At 51.6% G+C, this 18851-nt stretch overlaps 1 protein-coding gene across 5 annotated transcripts in view; it reads left to right on the top strand.

Annotated features, from left to right (window-relative positions):
- The window catches only part of LOC140388630 (phosphatidylinositol 4,5-bisphosphate 3-kinase catalytic subunit gamma isoform), a 190898-nt gene that overhangs the window by 35260 nt on the left and 136787 nt on the right, over positions 1-18851 (top strand). For all 5 annotated transcript variants that reach the window (XR_011934233.1, XM_072473079.1, XM_072473078.1 and 2 more), the window contains 3 exons: positions 1601-1747; positions 7871-7961; positions 14567-14697. Coding sequence is in view for 4 of the 5 variants with exons in the window: in XM_072473079.1 (XP_072329180.1) it covers positions 1601-1747; positions 7871-7961; positions 14567-14697 (369 nt within the window). In the remaining variant the exon portion in view is untranslated. The remainder of the gene's footprint in view (positions 1-1600; positions 1748-7870; positions 7962-14566; positions 14698-18851) is intronic.

Genomic DNA, 18851 nt, shown 5'->3' with positions numbered 1-18851 from the left:
CCTCCTCCAGACCCTACACCCCCTCCCTATCTCTGTAATCTGCTCCAGCCCCACAATCCTCCCTATCTCTGTAATCTCCTGCAGACTCTACACCCCTCCCTATCTCTGCAACCTCCTCCAGCCACTACACCCTCCCTATCTCTGTAACTTCCTCCAGCCCCTACACCCCTCCCTATCTCTGTAACCTCCTCCAGCCGCTACACCCCTCCCTATCTCTGTAACTTCCTCCAGCCCCTACACCCCTCCCTATCTCTGTAACTTCCTCCAGCCCCTACACCCCTCCCTATCTCTGTAACTTCCTCCAGCCCCTACACCCCTCCCTATCACTGCAACCTCCTCCAGCCCCTGCACCCCTCCCTATCACTGCAACCTCCTCCAGCCCCTACATCCCTCCCTATCTCTGTAACCTCCTCCAGCCCCTACAGCCCTCCCTATCTCTGTAACTTCCTCCAGCCCCTACAACCCTCCCTATCTCTGTAACCTCCTCCAGCCCCTACAGCCCCTCCGAGATCTCTCCGCCCCTCCGATTCATGCCTCTCGAGCATGTCGAATTTTAATCAAAGCAAAGCAAAACACTGCGGATGCTGGAAATCCGAAATATAATCAGGAACTGCCGGAGAGCCTCAGCAGGTCTGGGTGTGGAGAGAGAACCGGAGTTAACGTTTCGAGTCCATGTGAACGTTCTGCATAACTGTCGAAGGGTCATATGGACTCATACTGGACTCAAAAAGTTAACTCTGTTTCTCTCTCCAGAGATATGGAGATGCCGGCGTTGGACTGGGGTGAGCACAGTAAGAAGACTTACAACACCAGGTTAAAGCCCAACAGGTTGTTTCAAACACTAGCTTTCGGAGCGCTGCTCCTTCCTCAGGTTTCATAGAATTTACAGTGCAGAAGGAGGCCATTCGGCCCATCGAGTCTGCACCGGCTCTTGGAAAGAGCACCCTACCCAAGGTCAACACCTCCACCCTATCCCCATAACCCAGTAACCCCACCCAACACTAAGGGCAATTTTGGACACCAAGGGCAATTTATCATGGCCAATCCACCTAACCTGCACATCTTTGGGCTGTGGGAGGAAACCGGAGCACCCGGAGGAAACCCACGCACACACGGGGAGAACATGCAGACTCCGCACAGACAGTGACCCAAGCCGGGAATCGAACCTGGGACCCTGGAGCTGTGAAGCAATTGTGCTAACCACAATGCTACCGTGCTGCCCAGGTGAATGAACAATGCTCCAAAAGCTAGTATTGGATTTTAACCTGGTGTTGTAAGTCTTCTTACTGTGCTCCCTCCAGAGATGCTGCCAGACCTGCTGAGTTTGTGCAGCATTTCCTGTTTTTATTTCAGATTCTAATCATTCCTCCAATGTGTTCCCCCGCTCTAAACCACTCCGATCTCCACCTCCCTTTCATCCTGCTAAAACCTATTTCATTATCCAAACCCTTGGTCACCAACATCTCGTTTCGTGTCTCGGTACCAAATTCTGTTTGATATTCATTCCCGTGAAGCGAATTGGGGTTTTCTTTTACGATTTTTCGGGTGCTGTACAAATGCAAGTTGTTGTTGATGGCAATGTTCTCCTGCTCCTCGATAGATTGACCGCTGTAAGATCATGGCCTCCAAGAAGAAGCCCCTGTGGCTGGAGTTCACCTGCGAAGCTCCCAATGGGACTCAGTTGCAACCTGTGGGCATCATCTTCAAACACGGCGATGATCTGAGGCAGGACATGCTGATTATTCAGGTAGATCTGACTGGACCATGACTTTCTGACCAGCTGAGAAACGAGGATAGGGGATTGGCTAACTGATAGAAGATGGAGAGTTGGGATAAGAGGGACAATTTGAGAATGGCAACCTGTAACTATTGGAGTGTCACAGGGGTCAGTGCCGGGGCCACAATGATCTACAATATCTATTAATGACTTGGACGAGGGAAGTGACTGCACCGTTGCCAACTTTGTGGATGACACAAAAATAGGTGGGAGAGCAAATGGTGAGGACGACACAAAGAGTTTACAGAAGAATATAGACAGATTAGGCGAGTGGGCAAAAATTTAGCAGTTGGAATAGGGAAATGTGAAGTTAGGGGGCTGGATTTTCCCAGGTTTCGGCACGGGGGCGAAGAATGGGCGTTCACGCGGGAATCGTGGCCGGCGCCGCTGACCGGCGAATCGCGCGCGCGCGGTCAACTCGGTCGGGTAGGGGGCCATTGACAGCCCCCCCCCCTCCCCTCCCCCGCGATTCACCGAGGGTAACATGCCGCGTTCCCAACGGTGTGGTTCTAACCGCGTATCGGGGGGGCGGCGGGGGGGGGGGATCCTTCACCGCGGTGGGGGGGGGGCCTCATGGACGGCCAGGCAAGCGATTGGGTGGCACTGATCCGCGGGCACACGCGAGCAAGGGGGGGACCTACTTCTTCAATCACGGTCCGCGGTGCAAGTCCGCCATGTCGCACGGGGCCGCCGCAGGCGTGGACCCCCGACCGGAAGTGCGGGGTCCCCGTATCGGCAGTCAGAGCTGCGAGGAGCACTCCGGGGACCTGTCAGCCCCCTGAGGTAGGAGAATCGCTCAGGACTTTCTTAAGGAAAGTCAAGAGTGAAACGCCGGCGTTTTGACACTGGGGTGGGGACGTAGCCCCATTATTGGAGAATCCAGCACAGGAACTTTGGTAGGAAGAATAAAGGAGCTGAATGTTATTTAAATGGAGAGAGACTGCAGAAAGCTGCAGCACAGAGGGATTGGGGGTCTCGTGCATAAATCACACAAGGTTCGCAAGCAAGTTCAGCGGGTAATAGGGATGGTAAATGGAATGTTGGTCTTTATTTCAAAGGGAGTGGAGTATAAAAATGGAGGCTACAAATAGACGCGGCACTAGTTAGACCACACCTGGAATACTGTGAACAGGTTTGCTCCCCTTATCCAAGGAAAGATACATTAGCATTGGAGGCAGCACAGAGAAGGTTCATTAGCTTGATCCTGGGTTTGGAGGGATTTCATTCTGAGAGGTTGAGTAGGTTGGGCCTGTCCTCATTGGAGTTTAGAAGAATGAGAGGTGGCCTTATTGAGACATATCGGATTCTCAGGGGGTTTGACAGGGTCGATGCTGAGAGGATGTTTCCCCTTGTGGGAGAGTCTAGGACCAGAGGGCAGAATCTCAGCGTGAGGGGTCAGCCCTTACGGAGAGTCAAAGGCCACAGGGTAATGAATGGATGAAGAGTCAGATTTCAGCCGGAATTTCAGAGCCCTGTCCAGCCCCTTTCATACTGCAATAAACCACCAGAGGGCAGTGTTTAAAACAAAATTCATTTCCAGGATGTGGGCGTGGCTGGTCGGACCAGCATTTATTGTCCATCCCTAGTTGCCCTTGAGAAGGTGGGGGTGAGCTGCCTTCTTGAACCGCAGCAGTCCCTGTGGTGTAGGTACACCCACCACGCTGTTAGGGAGGGAGTTCCAGGCTGTTGCCCCAGCGACAGTGAAGGAACGGCGATATATTTCCCAGTCGGGGTGGTGAGTGACTTGGAGGGGAACCTCCAGGTGGTGGGGTTCCCAGGTATCTGCTGCTCTTGTCCTTCTAGATGGTAGAGGTTGTGGGGTGGAAGGTGGTGTCTAAGGAACCTTGGTGAGTTCCTGCAGTGCATCTTGTAGATGGTGCACACGGCTGCCACTGTGCGTCAGTGGGAGAGGGTTTGAATGTTTGTGGAAATGGTGCCAATCAAGCGGGGCTGCTTTGTCCTGGGTGGTGTTGAGCTTCTTGAGTGTTGTTGGAGCTGCGCTCATCCAGGCAAGTGGGGAGTATTCCATCACACTCCTGACTTGTGCCTTGTAGATGGTGGACAGGTTTTGGGGGACGGTCAGGAGGTGAGTTACTCGGTGTAGGATTCCTGGCCTTTGACCTGCCCTGGTGGCCACAGTATTAATGTGGCAGGGTCCAGTTCAGTTTCTGATCAATGGTAACCCCCAGGATGTTGATTGTGGGGGATTCAGCGATGGGAATGTCATTAATGTCAAGGGGCGGTGGTTAGATTCTCTCTTGTAGGAGATGGTCATTGCCTGGCACTTGTGTGGTGCGAGTGTTAGTGCCACTTGTCAGCCCCGAGCCTGGATATTGTCCAGGTCTTGCTGCATTTGGACAGGGACTGCTTCATTATCTGAGGAGTCAGGAATGGTGCTGAACATTGTGCAGTCATCCGCAAACATCCCCACTTCTGACCTTATAATGGAAGGGGGTCATTGATGAAGCAGCTGAAGATGGTTGGGCCGAGGACACTCCCCTAAGCAACTCCTGCAGTGATGTCCTGGAGCTGAGATGATTGACCTCCAACCACCACAACCATCTTCCTTTGTGCCGGGTATGACTCCAACCAGCGGAGAGTTTTCCCCTGATTCCCATTGACCCAGTTTAGCTCGGGCTCCTTGATGCCACACTCGGTCAAACGCTGCCTTGATCCCAAGGGCAGTCACTCTCGCCTCACCTCTGGCATTCAGCTCTTTTGTCCATGTTTGAACCAAGGCTGCAATGAGGTCAGGAGCTGAGTGACCCTGGCGGAACCCACACTGAGCGTCCGTGAGCAGGTTATTGCTGAGTAAGTGCCGCTTGATAGCTCTGTTGATGACTCCTTCCATCACTTTGCTGATGGAGAGTAGACTGATAGGACGGTAATTGGCTGGGTTGGATTTGTCCTGTTTCTTGTGTACAGGACACACCTGGGCAATTGTCCACATTGCCGGGTAGATGCCAGTGTTGTAGCTGTACTGGAACAGCTTGGCGAGGGGTGCGGCAAGTTCTGGAGCACAAGTCTCCAGTACTATTGCTGGGATATTGTCAGGACCCACAGCCTTTGCAGTGTCCAGCGCCTTCAGCCCTTTCTTGATATCACCTGGAGTGAATCGTATTGGCTGAAGACTGATATCTGTGATGCTGGGACCTCCGGAGGAGACCGAGACGGAGCATCCACTCGGCATTTCTGGCTGAAGATTGTTGCGAATGTCTTTTTCACAGATTTTACAACTCACTGGAGGAGGAGGCTCCCTAACTGCACTATGGGTGCACCTACATCTCAGGGACTGCAGCGGTTCAAGAAGGCAGCTCACCCCCACCTTCTGAACGGCAACGAGGGAGGGGCAATAAATTCTGGCCCAGCCAGCAATGCCCACCTCCTGTAAATTAATTTTTGATGAACTCAGGAGCTGTGTAGAGGTGTTCAGGATTGTGTCGTATGGTGCATGGCTGTTAATGATATTTGGGGCTCGGCACTGAGGTTCCTGGCTGTTTATTGGGGTTCAGGGCCGTGTATTGAGTTTCAGAGCTATGTAGAGAGGTACAGGGCTGCATACTGGGGTTTGGGGTTGTACAGATGTGTTCTGGGCTGTGTATTGTCATTCAGAGCTTTGTATTGGGGTTTGAGGCAGTTTATTGGTTTTCCGGGCTATGTATTCAGGTTTGGGGCTTAATATTGGGTTTCGGGCTGTGTATTGGGGTTCGGACTGTGTTTTGGGGTTTGGGCTGTGTATTGGGGTTCGGACTGTGTTTTGGGGTTTGGGCTGTGTATTGGGGTTTGGGCTGTGTATTGGAGTTCAGTCTATGTGTTTGGGTTCGGACTGTGTATTGGATTTCAGTCTGTGTATTGGGGTTCAGTCGGTGTATTGAGGTTTGGTCTGTGTATTGAGGTTCAGTCTGTATATTGGGGCTCAATCTGTGTATTGGGGTTCAGTCTGTCTATTGGGGTCCAGACTGTGTATTGGCATTCGGGCTGTGTAATAGGGTTCAGTCTGTGTATTGAGGTTCAGGCTGTGCATAGTGTTTGGGACTGTGTATTGGAGTTTGTGGCCATTTACTGGGGTTTGGCGTTGCGCATTGGGGCTCCATATTAGTGTTCGGGCTGTACATTGGGTTTCAGGGCCATGTAATGGTATCTGGTGCCGTGTATTGGGGTTTGGGGCTCTGTATTAGAATTATGGGCTATGTATTGGGGGTTTTGAATGGTGAATAGGTTTTGAGCTGTCTATAGGGGTCTATAGGGGGTTGGGGCCGTTAATAGGGGTTCAAGCCATGTGTAGGGGCTTGGGGCTGAGGATTGGAGCTCGGACTGTGTATTAGGGATGGGGCTGTGTATTTTAGTTCAGGACCATTTATTGGGGTTCGGGGCTGATTATTGGAATTCGGAATGTTTATTTGACGATCGGTGCTGTGTATCTGGGATTGTGCCCCTGAGTTCAGGGACCTTTGTTTGGGATTTGGGGCTGTGTATTTGGGATTTGCGGCTGTGTATTTGGGATTTGCGGCTGTGTATTTGGGATTTGGGACTGTGTATTTGGGATTTGGGGCTGTGTATTTGGGATTTGGGGCTGTGTATTTGGGGCGGGGCTGTCCTGGGAGTCGAGGCTGTTTATTGAGTGTCAGGGCTGTGACTTAGGGTTTGGTGCTGTCTACTGGGAGTCGGGGCTGTATATTAGGGTTTGGGGCTGCGTATTGCTGTCCAGGGCTACGTATTGATGTCCAGGGCTGGGTTTTGGTGTCCAGGGCTGCGTATTGGTGTCCGTGGCTGCATATTGGTGTCCGGGGCTGCGTATTGATGTCCGGGGCTGCATATTGGTGTCCAGGGTTGTGTTTTGGTGTCCAGGGTTGTGTATTGGTGTCCAGGGCTATGTATTGGTGTCCGGGGCTACGTATTGGTGTCCGGGGCTACGTATTGGTGTCCGGGGCTGCGTATTGGTGTCCGGGGCTGCGTATTGGTGTCGGGGACTGCGTATTGGGTTCAGGGCTGCGTATTGGTGTCCGAGGCTGCGTATTGGTGCCCGGGGCTGCGTATTGGTGTCCAGGGCTGCGTATTGGGTTTGGGGCTGTGTATTGCCACCCTCCACTCTGCCACCACTGTTGTTCCTCACTGTGAGTTCAGAGAGCTACTGCCAGCTGGCTATTTGACCATGGATTGCTGCACTGTAACATCCCAACTTAGGGGTTCTGGGTTTGGTGGGGGCTGATCAGGAATTCCTGACCTCACTGTCAGCAATCCAGCAACACTGAGAGATACGGATGTGGCATCAATACCCTCAGCAGCTGTGCCATGAATCAATCTACGGGCGTTTGCTGGGGGAATGTCTCGTGATGGCACAGTGGCCTTGTGGTTAGCACATCTGCCTGGCAGCGCCAGAGACACGGGTGGCACGGTGGTTAGCACGGTAGCATTGTGAATAGCACAATTGCTTCACAGCTCCAGGGTCCCAGGTTCGATTCCGGCTTGGGACACTGTCTGTGCGGAGTCTGCACATCCTCCCCGTGTGTGCGTGGGTTTCCTCCGGGTGCTCCGGTTTCCTCCCACAGTCCAAAGATGTGCAGGTTAGGTGGATTGGCCATGATAAATTGCCCTTAGTGTTCAAAATTGCCCTTAGTGTTGGGTGGGGTTACTGGGTTATGGGGATAGGGTGGAGGTGTGGACCTTGGGTCGGGTGCTCTTTCCAGGAGCCGGTGCAGACTCGATGGGCCGAATGGCCTCCTTCTGCACAGTAAATTCTATGAAATCGCAGCGCCAGAGACCCGGGTGGCACAGTGGTTAGCACTGCTGCCTCACAGCGCCAGGGAGCCACGTTCAATTCCGGCCTCAGGTGACTCTGTGCGGAGTCTGCACGTTCTCCCCGTGTCTGAGTGGGTTTCCTCCGGGGGCTCCGGTTTCCTCCCACAGTCCAAAGATGTGCAGGTTACGGGGATTGGAAGTGCTAAATGGCCCCTTAGTGTGGGACTGGCTGCGATCCTCCTTCAGAGCGTCGATGGCCCAATGGCCTCCTACACTGTATGGATTCAATCATTGTGACTCTCCAATTACTCCCAGTCCCAGTGGGAACCTAACCCTGGTGCATTTTCTTCACAGACTCTGGTGATTATGGATTCCATTTGGCAAGAAAATTCGCTTGACTTGAACCTCATACCGTACGGGTGCATCGCCACAGGGTATAATATAGGTACAGCCAACCCGTACACAATCCCTCTGCATCACTCTCTAACCCCTTCTCTCTCTCTCTCTCTCTCTCCTCCGCTCTCCTGACTCTTACTCTCCCTGTCTCTCTCGCTCTCTGCCTATCTCTCTATCGCTCCCTGTCTCGCTCTCCCTCCCTCTCTGTCTCTCTCTTTCACTAAGTTCTGGTCTCCACATTTAAGAGAGGATTATAATTGCATTAGAAGCAGTTCAGAGAAGGTTCATTCCACTGATACATGGAATGGGGGAGGGGGATGGTGAGCAAAGGTTGGTCAGGGTGGGTCTGAATGAGAGGCGATCGTAGTGAAACATTTAAAACCCTGCGGGGGTTTGAAGGGTGGATGCGGAGAGGATGTTTCCCCGTGTGGGAGAGACCAGAACCAGGGGGCCACAGTTAGGATCGAGGTGGGAGAAATTCTTTCTTTCAGAGGGCGGGGGGATGGTCTGAGGAACTCCCTTCCCCAGGAGGCCGGGTCATTGAATATTTGCAAGGCAGCTTCAGGCAGATTCTCGATTGGCAACGGGAGCCAAAGGTTATTGGGGATCGGCAAAAAGTGGGGTTGAGCCCACAATCAGATCAGGGGCCTGATGGGATTTATCCTAGGATTCTCTGGGAAGTCAGGGAAGAGATTGCTGGGCCTTTGGCTTTGATTTTTATGTCACCATTGGCTACAGGAGTAGTACCAGAGGACTGGAGGATAGCAAATGTGGTCCCTTTGTTCAAAAAGGGGAGTAGAGACAACCCCGGCAACTATAGACCGGTGAGCCTCACGTCTGTTGTGGGTAAAGTCTTGGAGGGGATTATAAGAGACAAGATTTATAATCATCTAGATAGGAATAATATGATCAGGGATAGTCAGCATAGCTTTGTGAAGGGTAGGTCATGCCTCACAAACCTTATCGAGTTATTTGAGAAGGTGACTGAACAGGTAGACGAGGGTAGAGCAGTTGATGTGGTGTATGTGGATTTCAGTAAAGCGTTTGATAAGGTTCCCCACGGTAGGCTATTGCAGAAAATACAGAGGCTGGGGATTGAGGGTGATTTAGAGATGGGAATCAGAAATTGGCTAGCTGAAAGAAGACAGAGGGTGGTGGTTGATGGGAAATGTTCAGAATGGAGTTCAGTTACAAGTGGCGTACCACAAGGATCTGTTCTGGGGCCATTGCTGTTTGTCATTTTTATCAACGACCTAGAGGAGGGCGCAGAAGGGTGGGTGAGTAAATTTGCAGACAACACTAAAGTCGGTGGTGTTGTCGACAGTGCGGAAGGATGTAGCAGGTTACAGAGGGACATAGATAAGCTGCAGAGCTGGGCTGAGAGGTGGCAAATGGAGTTTAATGTAGAGAAGTGTGAGGTGATTCACTTTGGAATGAATAACGGGAATGCGGAATATTTGGCTAATGGTAAAGTTCTTGGAAGTGTGGATGAGCAGAGGGATCTGGGTGTCCATGTACATAGATCCCTGAAAGTTGCCACCCAGGTTGATAGGGTTGTGAAGAAGGCCTATGGAGTGTTGGCCTTTATTGGTAGAGGGATTGAGTTCCGGAGTCATGTGGTCATGTTGCAGCTGTACAAAACTCTGGTACGGCCGCATTTGGAGTATTGCGTACAGTTCTGGTCACCGCATGAGAGGAAGGACGTGGAGGCTTTGGAGCGGGTGCAGAGGAGATTTACCAGGATGTTGCCTGGTATGGAGGGAAAATCTTATGAGGAAAGGCTGATGGACTTGAGGTTGTTTTCGTTAGAGAGAAGAAGGTTAAGAGGAGACTTAATAGAGGCATACAAGATGATCAGGGGGTTGGATAGGGTGGACAGTGAGAGCCTTCTCCCGCGGATGGAAATGGCTAGCACGAGGGGACATAGCTTTAAACTGAGGGGTAATCGATATAGGACAGAGTGGTGAGGCCGTGGAATGCCCTACCTGCAACAGTAGTGAACTCGCCAACATTGAGGGCATTTAAAAGTTTATTGGATAAGCATATGGATGATAATGGCATAGTGTAGGTTAGATGGCTTTTGTTTCGGTGCAACATCGTGGGCCGAAGGGCCTGTACTGCGCTGTATCGTTCTATATTCTATGTTCTAGCTGAGATCTTATCGAATGGGGAAGCAGGCTCGAGGGGCCGAATGGACAACTCCTGGTCCAGATTTGTAAGTTTGTGTGTGTAAATTTGGGCCATTATGTGTGAATGGCGACACAGCAGATACCCTAAACAGTTTATTAACTGAAGGACTCTACAGCTTTGATCATTCGACCTCACCTGAGGAAGGAGCTACGCTCCGAAAGCTAGTGATTCCAAACACACCTGTTGGACTTTAACCTGGTGTTGTCAGACTTCTTACTGTGGTTTCATGGGAGTTTCCTTCACATTTGTTTCCACTTCAGGCTGCAGCCGGGGTTTGACAGCAGGAATCCTGGTCCAGGTGCACCTGGAGAACATTCTGTTTGCTGCCTTGGCAGCTCACACAGAGGAAGCAACGCGGCATTAAAGTCTGAGTTGGCACAGAGGCATTTTCCCAGGAGGCGCTTTGCTAAACTCACTGCACACCCCACCAAGCCATTCAATCTGGATAGGGGGAGAGGGTGCTTGTAACGTGTTCAAAGTCCCCATGTGTGGGCAAAGTACTTGAACTCCCTGCGCACAAACTGCCCGGCATTGCCTGTCATGAGCTGTTGGGGAATGCCATACACGGCAAAGTGACTGCAGCTTCTGAATCCCTGCAGTTCTCTTCCTGTCAGGGTAGTCACCAACTTCAAACCACCCTGAGGTTGAATCAACAAGGACAGCTGTGCTTTCCCATTCCAGTCAAACACATCTGCTGTGGCGAGGGACAATGGGAGCCCTGGAATCTCATGAAGGTGCAGTGGTTATTCAATTTGGCGTGGGTTGAGTCATGTATTGACAGACTGTACATAGTTTCTTGAGCCCTACACTGTGTCGCCTTGACCCCTGGATGGCCTTGGTGGAGCTGCTGGGTGTAATGTTTCTGCAGAGAATAACGCCACACAGCATCAGTCCATCTTGCACTGTTGACGCCTCTCTCATGGAATGGAAAGTGTAGACCTCATGGGGAAGCTCTCCTGGCGCTGCAGGCCATCTCTCCATGATGAAGTCATGGAGTTGCTTGCGTGTGTAGTTCGTCTGCAGGCAGCTCCGAGGTGGTTTGTTCTCCGTGACATCGGCCCTTGATTGTCACAATCTCCTCCTGCCGATCAGTTAACAACATTGTTGGGGCACCATAAATGAAAGCATGGCGTTTCTGACGGGCGAAGACAAGAGTGGGGAGTTTTTCCTCGATCTCGGGTGTCAGTGAGGGCCCTGGTTGCAGAAACCATTCTGGATGTACCCTGCCCCAAGCTGGTGCTCAGACACATCTGCAGGTTTTTGAACATTGCGGTTTGTAAGACTGGGGGGCCTGGGAGCAGGTCCTTGAGTCTGTTGAACACACTGTTGTGATCCTGCCACACCATTCCGATCCTGATAGACGAGTGTGTGTGTGGGGGGGAGGGGGGGCGCGGGGGGCAGTCACTTCGCTGGAGCAAGGAATGAACGTTAACAGGTCATTTGTTACACTGAGGAAATGCTGCTGCTGATGTCTGCAGTAGAGCCTTTGCCTTGTCTGGGCCTGGATTCACACCATCGGCAGTTAGCCGTGTAGGGGACCTCGCTGACTCTGAATCTCCATTTGGCCGGGTTGGGCTTCAGATGTCTGGTCCTGATTCTGCTGAGGACCAAATGCCGACGTTCACCATGCCCCCTCCCCTGTGCGTCCCCAGATTACAACATCGGCAACAATGATTTCGGGATGGTTACCCCGTGAAGAGTTGTGCCATGGATCTTTGGAAGACTTCACTGCCAGTGGAGATGCCATAGGGCATTTGCAGGAATCTCTATCTGCCAACTGGAGACATGAATGTCGTAATCTCCGCGGATTCTTCATCAGGTGGGATTTGCCAAAATCCACAATTTGCATCCAAGCTGCTGAACACCTTGGCACCGAGCTTGTCGGCTGTGATCTGTTCAACAGTCTCCATTGGATGGTGATGTCTCTGACGTGCTTTGTTAAGGTGAACTGGGTCAATACACATTCTGACTGTGTTGTCTTCCTTCACTGCGCCCACCATCGCAGAGACCCACCCAGGAGCCTCATCCACAGGAGTTATACCACCTAGACTTGTCATTCTGTCTCGTTCGTCTATTACCCTCTGTTTCATGGAGCATGGGCAGTGGGTGGCACTGAGTCATCCAGCCTCATGTGATAGATCGCAGGCAGTTTCTCGGCAACATCAGCCAAACAGGGATTGCAGCATCTCTGGTGTGGGTTTCTGTAAAGTGTGTTGTCCCAAGGTGGATTAGTCCTAGTGTCATGGAGACCCAGACTGAAAAAACCCCCGCCCCGCCGGGACCCCCCGCCCCACCAGGTAGGGGAGAATCCCGCCCATTAGCTCTGACGATGTGGAATCTGCATGGGTAGAGCTGAGAGACATCAAGTGACAAAAAACCTCGGTGCAGGTTGTATATAGACCCCAAATTGTAGGATTGATGTTGGGAATGGCATTTAACAGGAAATTCAAGACGCATGCAATAAAGAAACATCGGTAATTATGGGTGACTTTAATCTGCATATAGATTGGGCAAATCAAATTAGCCACAATACCGTACAAGAGGAACTCCTGGAGTGTATATGGGATGGTTTTCTGGAATACATTGAGGAACCGACTAGACAACAGGCCATCCTAGACTGGGTACTGTGATGAGAAAGGAACCATTGGCAATCTAGCTGTGCAAGATCCCTTGGGGAAGAGTGACCATAATATGATAAAAATTCTTCATCAAGATGGAGAGTGAAGGAGTTGATTCTGAGACTAGGGTGCTGAATCTTAATAAAATAAACTACAATGGTAAGGTGTGCGAGTTGGCTATGGTGGATTGGGAAATGTTAATTAAAGGGCACTTTGGTGAACTGTGTTATGGGCCAGGGTTTAGAGAACCCCAAAGTGTATCATGGAGTTCACCTGACCCACAACTTTTAATAGATTGTGGTATGGGGAGCACACGGCCCACTCTACAGGTGTGGTACAGCAGAAATGGAAAAGTACTTTTTTAAACAAAACAATGTTTATTCTATGAACTCAAGTTTACCTCCTTAAAACATACAGTGAACATCTTAGCAACCATTAATTCAAATACAACCCCCAAAGAATACAACACTAAGTAATCCTTTAAGCTTTCCTTTTAACATCCATAAGACTTAAAAACAAAACCTTTAACAGAAGCACCTCAGGTTTAAATTCACTACTGAGAACAGTTACCACGTTGAAATCAGCAAATGGACACTCAGAAGCTTGCAGAGATCCACACAATTCCTGCTGTGATTGCAGCTTCTCCAAAACTAAAGTGAAACCAAACCCACCCTGCAGCAAAAAGCCTAAAACAAAAGTAAAAAGCTGACAGACAGCCCAGCTCCACCCACTCTCTGCCATCACTGCAGTAACAAACACCCATTTCTTAAAGGTACTCTCACTACAGATATTTATATACACGCCCATTTATAAACACCCATTTCTTAAAGGTACTCTCACTACAGATATTTATATACACGCCCATTTATAAACACCCATTTCTTAAAGGTACTCTCACATGACAACTGCAACAATTGTTTATTGCTGTCTGGTGCAAAAGTAAAATGGCTCACAAGGAAAATTAGAGATAGTATTGGATCCAAGGAAGAAGCATATAAATTGACCAGGGGAAATAACAGACCTGGGGATTAGGAGCAGTTTAGAATTCAGCAATGCGGGACCAAGGGATTTATTAAGAAAGGGAAAATAGAATACGAAAGTGAGCTTGCGCGGAAAATAAAAAACTGATTGTAAAACCTCTATAGGTACGTGAAGAGAAAAAGATTGGTGAAGACAGAAACAGGGGAATTTATAATGGGGAACAAAGAAATGGATGACCAACTTTGGTTACCATAAGACCATAAAATGTGGGAGCAGAAGTAGGCCACTCGGCCCATTGAGTCTGCTCTACTGGTCAATGAGATCATGGTTGATCTGATATAATCCTCAACTCTACTTTCCCGCCTTATAGCTATTACCCTCGATTCCCTCACTGATTAAATCTCTGTCGATCTCAGCCTTGAACATACTTAACGACCCGGCCCTCTACAGCTCTCGGCGGTTAAGAATCCCACAGATTCACTACCCACAGAGTGAAGATGTTCCTCCTCATCTCTGTCTGAAATGAGTGGCCCCTCACTCTGAGATTCTGCCCTCTGGTCCTAGACTCTCCCACAAGGGGGAACAACCTCTCGGCATCGACCCTGTCAAACCCCCTGAGAATCCGATATGTCTCAATAAGGTCGGCCCTCATTCTTCTAAACTCCAATGAGGACAGGCCCAACCTACTCAACCTCACTTTATAAGACAATCCCTCCACAGCCGGGATCACCTAGTGAACCTTCTCTGGGTGCCTCTAATACCAACACATCTTTCCTTAGATAAGGGGACCAGATTGTTCACAATATTTTAGGTGTGCTCTAACTAGTTCTCACTGTAATGTTGCAGTTTCTTGTGCATCCTACAGGGATGATTGAGGTCGTAAGAGATGCAACAACCATTGCAACCGTGCAGAGGAGCAAGGGAGGGAACACGGGGGCGTTTAAAAATGACGCATTATGCGACTGGCTCAAATCGAAAATGCAGGTTGAGGAGTTGGTGAGTCTCTTTCGAACTCTTTGATCTGTTTATAGCGGCTTCCTTGTGGTGCACTTGACAAAGGAAGGTTCAGACGTGGAGATAACTTCAACACGTTTATTAAACTATTTACACTTCTCCTACTCAGGTTCGACACTACTGCTAATCCTACTATAGCTCCCCAGACTGACTAACCAGTTGCTGCAATCCACGTGGTGGGTGTAATATTGAATCAACCCTGTGTCTGTCCTCGCTGACTGTCTCCACTGGAAAGAGGCAGATCATGTGTGTGGTGTCCTTTACATATGGGTTGGTTTAATGACCCCTGTGGTTGTGTCACCTCCTTGTATATCATGAATGTCCATCGGTCGCGTCCTGTCTAACTGATCTATTGGTTGAGTACGTGTGTGTGATGTCTCTGTAGTGTCTAGCTAGCTTACATGCATTTACATTGATGCACATCACCACACTCTTGTTGAACTCTTTCTGTCATTAACTGTTCCTCCCTGAATTGTCCCCGAGATAATCTTCGGATTTGGAGTTGGTGTCATTGCTAACACCACCTTTTTGAACTTGTGTAACATCGTTCAACTTTGACCCAGTCTCAGCACATCTGCTCCTGAAACTCTCACCAAATCTTCACTGCCTCTGGACTCGAGTACACACTCTGTGGGTTGCCAAATGTTTGGTTTTAAATGTCAGGTTTTCAGCGTGCAACTTGGAAAAAGGATCTTCGCGTATTTTGACAGTGCAGCGCTCCCCCAGTACCGACCCTCTGACAGTGCGGCACTCCCTCAGTACTGACCCTCTGACAGTGTGGCACTCCCTCAGTACTGACCTTCTGACAGTGCAGCACTCCCTCAGTACTGACCCTCTGACAGTGCAGCACTCCCTCGGTACTGACCCTCTGACAGTGCGGCACTCCCTCAGTACTGACCCTCTGACAGTGCGGCACTCCCTCAGTACTGACCCTCTGACAGTGCGGCACTCCCTCAGTACTGACCCTCTGACAGTGCGGCACTCCCTCAGTACTGACCCTCTGACAGACTCCCTCAGTACTGACCCTCTGACAGTGCAGCACTCCCTCAGTACTGACTCTCTGACAGTGCAGCACTCCCTCAGTACTGACCCTCTGAAAGTGCAACATTCCCTCAGTACTAACCCTCTGACAGTGCAGCACTCGCTCAGTACTGACCGTCTGACAGTGCAGCACTCCCACAGTGTTGACCCTCTGACAGTGCAGCACTCCCTCAGTACTGACCCTCTGACAGTGCGGCACTCCCTCAGTACTGACCCTCTGACAGTGCAGCACTCCCTCAGTACTGACCATCTGACAGTGCGGCACGCCCTCAGTGCTGACCCTCTGACAGACTCCCTCAGTACTGACCCTCTGACAGTGCAGCACTCCCTCAGTGCTGACCCTCTGACAGTGCAGCACTCCCTCAGTACTGACCCTCTGAAAGTGCAGCACTCCCTCAGTACTGACCCTCTGACAGTGCAGCACTCTCTCAGTACTGACCCTCTGACAGTGCAGCACTCCCGCAGTGCTGACCCTCTGACAGTGCAGCACTCCCTCAGTACTGACCGTCTGAAAGTGCAGCACTCCCTCAGTACTGACCCTCTGAAAGTGCAGCACTCCCTCAGTACTGACCCTCTGACAGTGCAGCACTCTCTCAGTACTGACCCTCTGACAGTGCAGCACTCCCGCAGTGCTGACCCTCTGACAGTGCAGCACTCCCTCAGTACTGACCGTCTGAAAGTGCAGCACTCCCTCAGTACTGACCCTCTGACAGTGCAGCACTCCCTCAGTACTGACCCTCTGACAGTGCAGCACTCCCTCAGTACTGACCCTCTGACAGTGCAGCACTCCCGCAGTACTGACCCTCTGACAGTGCGGCACTCCCTCAGTACTGTCCCTCTGACAGTGCGGCACTCCCGCAGTGCTGACCCTCTGACAGTGCAGCACTCCCTCAGTACTGACCCAATGACAGTGCAGCACTCCCTCAGTACTGATCCTCTGACAGTGCAGCACTCCCTCAGTACTGACCCTCTGACAGTGCAGCACTCCCTCAGTACTGACCCAATGACAGTGCAGCACTCCCTCAGTACTGATCCTCTGACAGTGCAGCGCTCCCTCAGTACTGACCCTCTGACAGTGCAGCACTCCCTCAGTACTGACCCTCTGACAGTGCGGCACTCCCTCAGTGCTGACCCTCTGACAGTGCAGCACTCCCTCAGTACTGACCCTCTGACAGACTCCCTCAGTACTGACCCTCTAATAGTGCAGCACTCCCTCAGTACTGACCCTCTGACAGTGCAGCACTCCCTCAGTACTGACCGTCTGACAGTGCAGCACTCCCACAGTGTTGACCCTCTGACAGTGCAGCACTCCCTCAGTACTGACCCTCTGACAGTGCGGCACTCCCTCAGTACTGACCCTCTGACAGTGCAGCACTCCCTCAGTACTGACCATCTGACAGTGCGGCACGCCCTCAGTGCTGACCCTCTGACAGACTCCCTCAGTACTGACCCTCTGACAGTGCAGCACTCCCTCAGTGCTGACCCTCTGACAGTGCAGCACTCCCTCAGTACTGACCCTCTGAAAGTGCAGCACTCCCTCAGTACTGACCCTCTGACAGTGCAGCACTCTCTCAGTACTGACCCTCTGACAGTGCAGCACTCCCGCAGTGCTGACCCTCTGACAGTGCAGCACTCCCTCAGTACTGACCGTCTGAAAGTGCAGCACTCCCTCAGTACTGACCCTCTGAAAGTGCAGCACTCCCTCAGTACTGACCCTCTGACAGTGCAGCACTCTCTCAGTACTGACCCTCTGACAGTGCAGCACTCCCGCAGTGCTGACCCTCTGACAGTGCAGCACTCCCTCAGTACTGACCGTCTGAAAGTGCAGCACTCCCTCAGTACTGACCCTCTGACAGTGCAGCACTCCCTCAGTACTGACCCTCTGACAGTGCAGCACTCCCTCAGTACTGACCCTCTGACAGTGCAGCACTCCCGCAGTACTGACCCTCTGACAGTGCGGCACTCCCTCAGTACTGTCCCTCTGACAGTGCGGCACTCCCGCAGTGCTGACCCTCTGACAGTGCAGCACTCCCTCAGTACTGACCCAATGACAGTGCAGCACTCCCTCAGTACTGATCCTCTGACAGTGCAGCACTCCCTCAGTACTGACCCTCTGACAGTGCAGCACTCCCTCAGTACTGACCCAATGACAGTGCAGCACTCCCTCAGTACTGATCCTCTGACAGTGCAGCGCTCCCTCAGTACTGACCCTCTGACAGTGCAGCACTCCCTCAGTACTGACCCTCTGACAGTGCGGCACTCCCTCAGTGCTGACCCTCTGACAGTGCAGCACTCCCTCAGTACTGACCCTCTGACAGACTCCCTCAGTACTGACCCTCTAATAGTGCAGCACTCCCTCAGTACTGACCCTCTGACAGTGCAGCACTCCCTCAGTACTGACCCTCTGAAAGTGCAGCACTCCCTCAGTACTAACCCTCTGACAGTGCAGCACTCCCTCAGTACTGACCCTCTGACAGCGCGGCACTCCCTCAGTACTGACCCTCTGACAGTGCAGCACTCCCTCAGTACTGACCATCTGACAGTGCGGCACTCCCTCAGTGCTGACCCTCCGACAGACTCCCTCAGTACTGACCCTCTGACAGTGCAGCACTCCCTCAGTGCTGACCCTCTGACAGTGCAGCACTCCCTCAGTACTGACCCTCTGAAAGTGCAGCACTCCCTCAGTACTGACCCTCTGACAGTGCAGCACTCCCTCAGTACTGACCGTCTGACAGTGCAGCACTCCCGCAGTGCTGACCCTCTGACAGTGCGGCACTCCCTCAGTACTGTCCCTCTGACAGTGCGGCACTCCCTCAGTACTGACCCAATGACAGTGCAGCATTCCCTCAGTACTGATCCTCTGACAGTGCAGCACTCCCTCAGTACTGACCCTCTGACAGTGCAGCACTCCCTCAGCACTGACCCAATGACAGTGCAGCACTCCCTCAGTGCTGACCCTCTGACAGTGCAGCGCTCCCTCAGTACTGACCCTCTGACAGTGCAGCACTCCCTCAGTACTGACCCTCTGACAGTGCGGCACTCCCTCAGTGCTGACCCTCTGACAGTGCGGCACTCCCTCAGTGCTGACCCTCTGT

The sequence above is a fragment of the Scyliorhinus torazame genome, chromosome 13 (genome assembly GCF_047496885.1).
Source record: "Scyliorhinus torazame isolate Kashiwa2021f chromosome 13, sScyTor2.1, whole genome shotgun sequence".
In the NCBI taxonomy this organism is placed as follows: domain Eukaryota; kingdom Metazoa; phylum Chordata; class Chondrichthyes; order Carcharhiniformes; family Scyliorhinidae; genus Scyliorhinus; species Scyliorhinus torazame.
The sequence above is the reverse complement of the archived record's forward strand: the minus strand, read 5'-3'. Positions and strand labels throughout refer to the sequence as shown.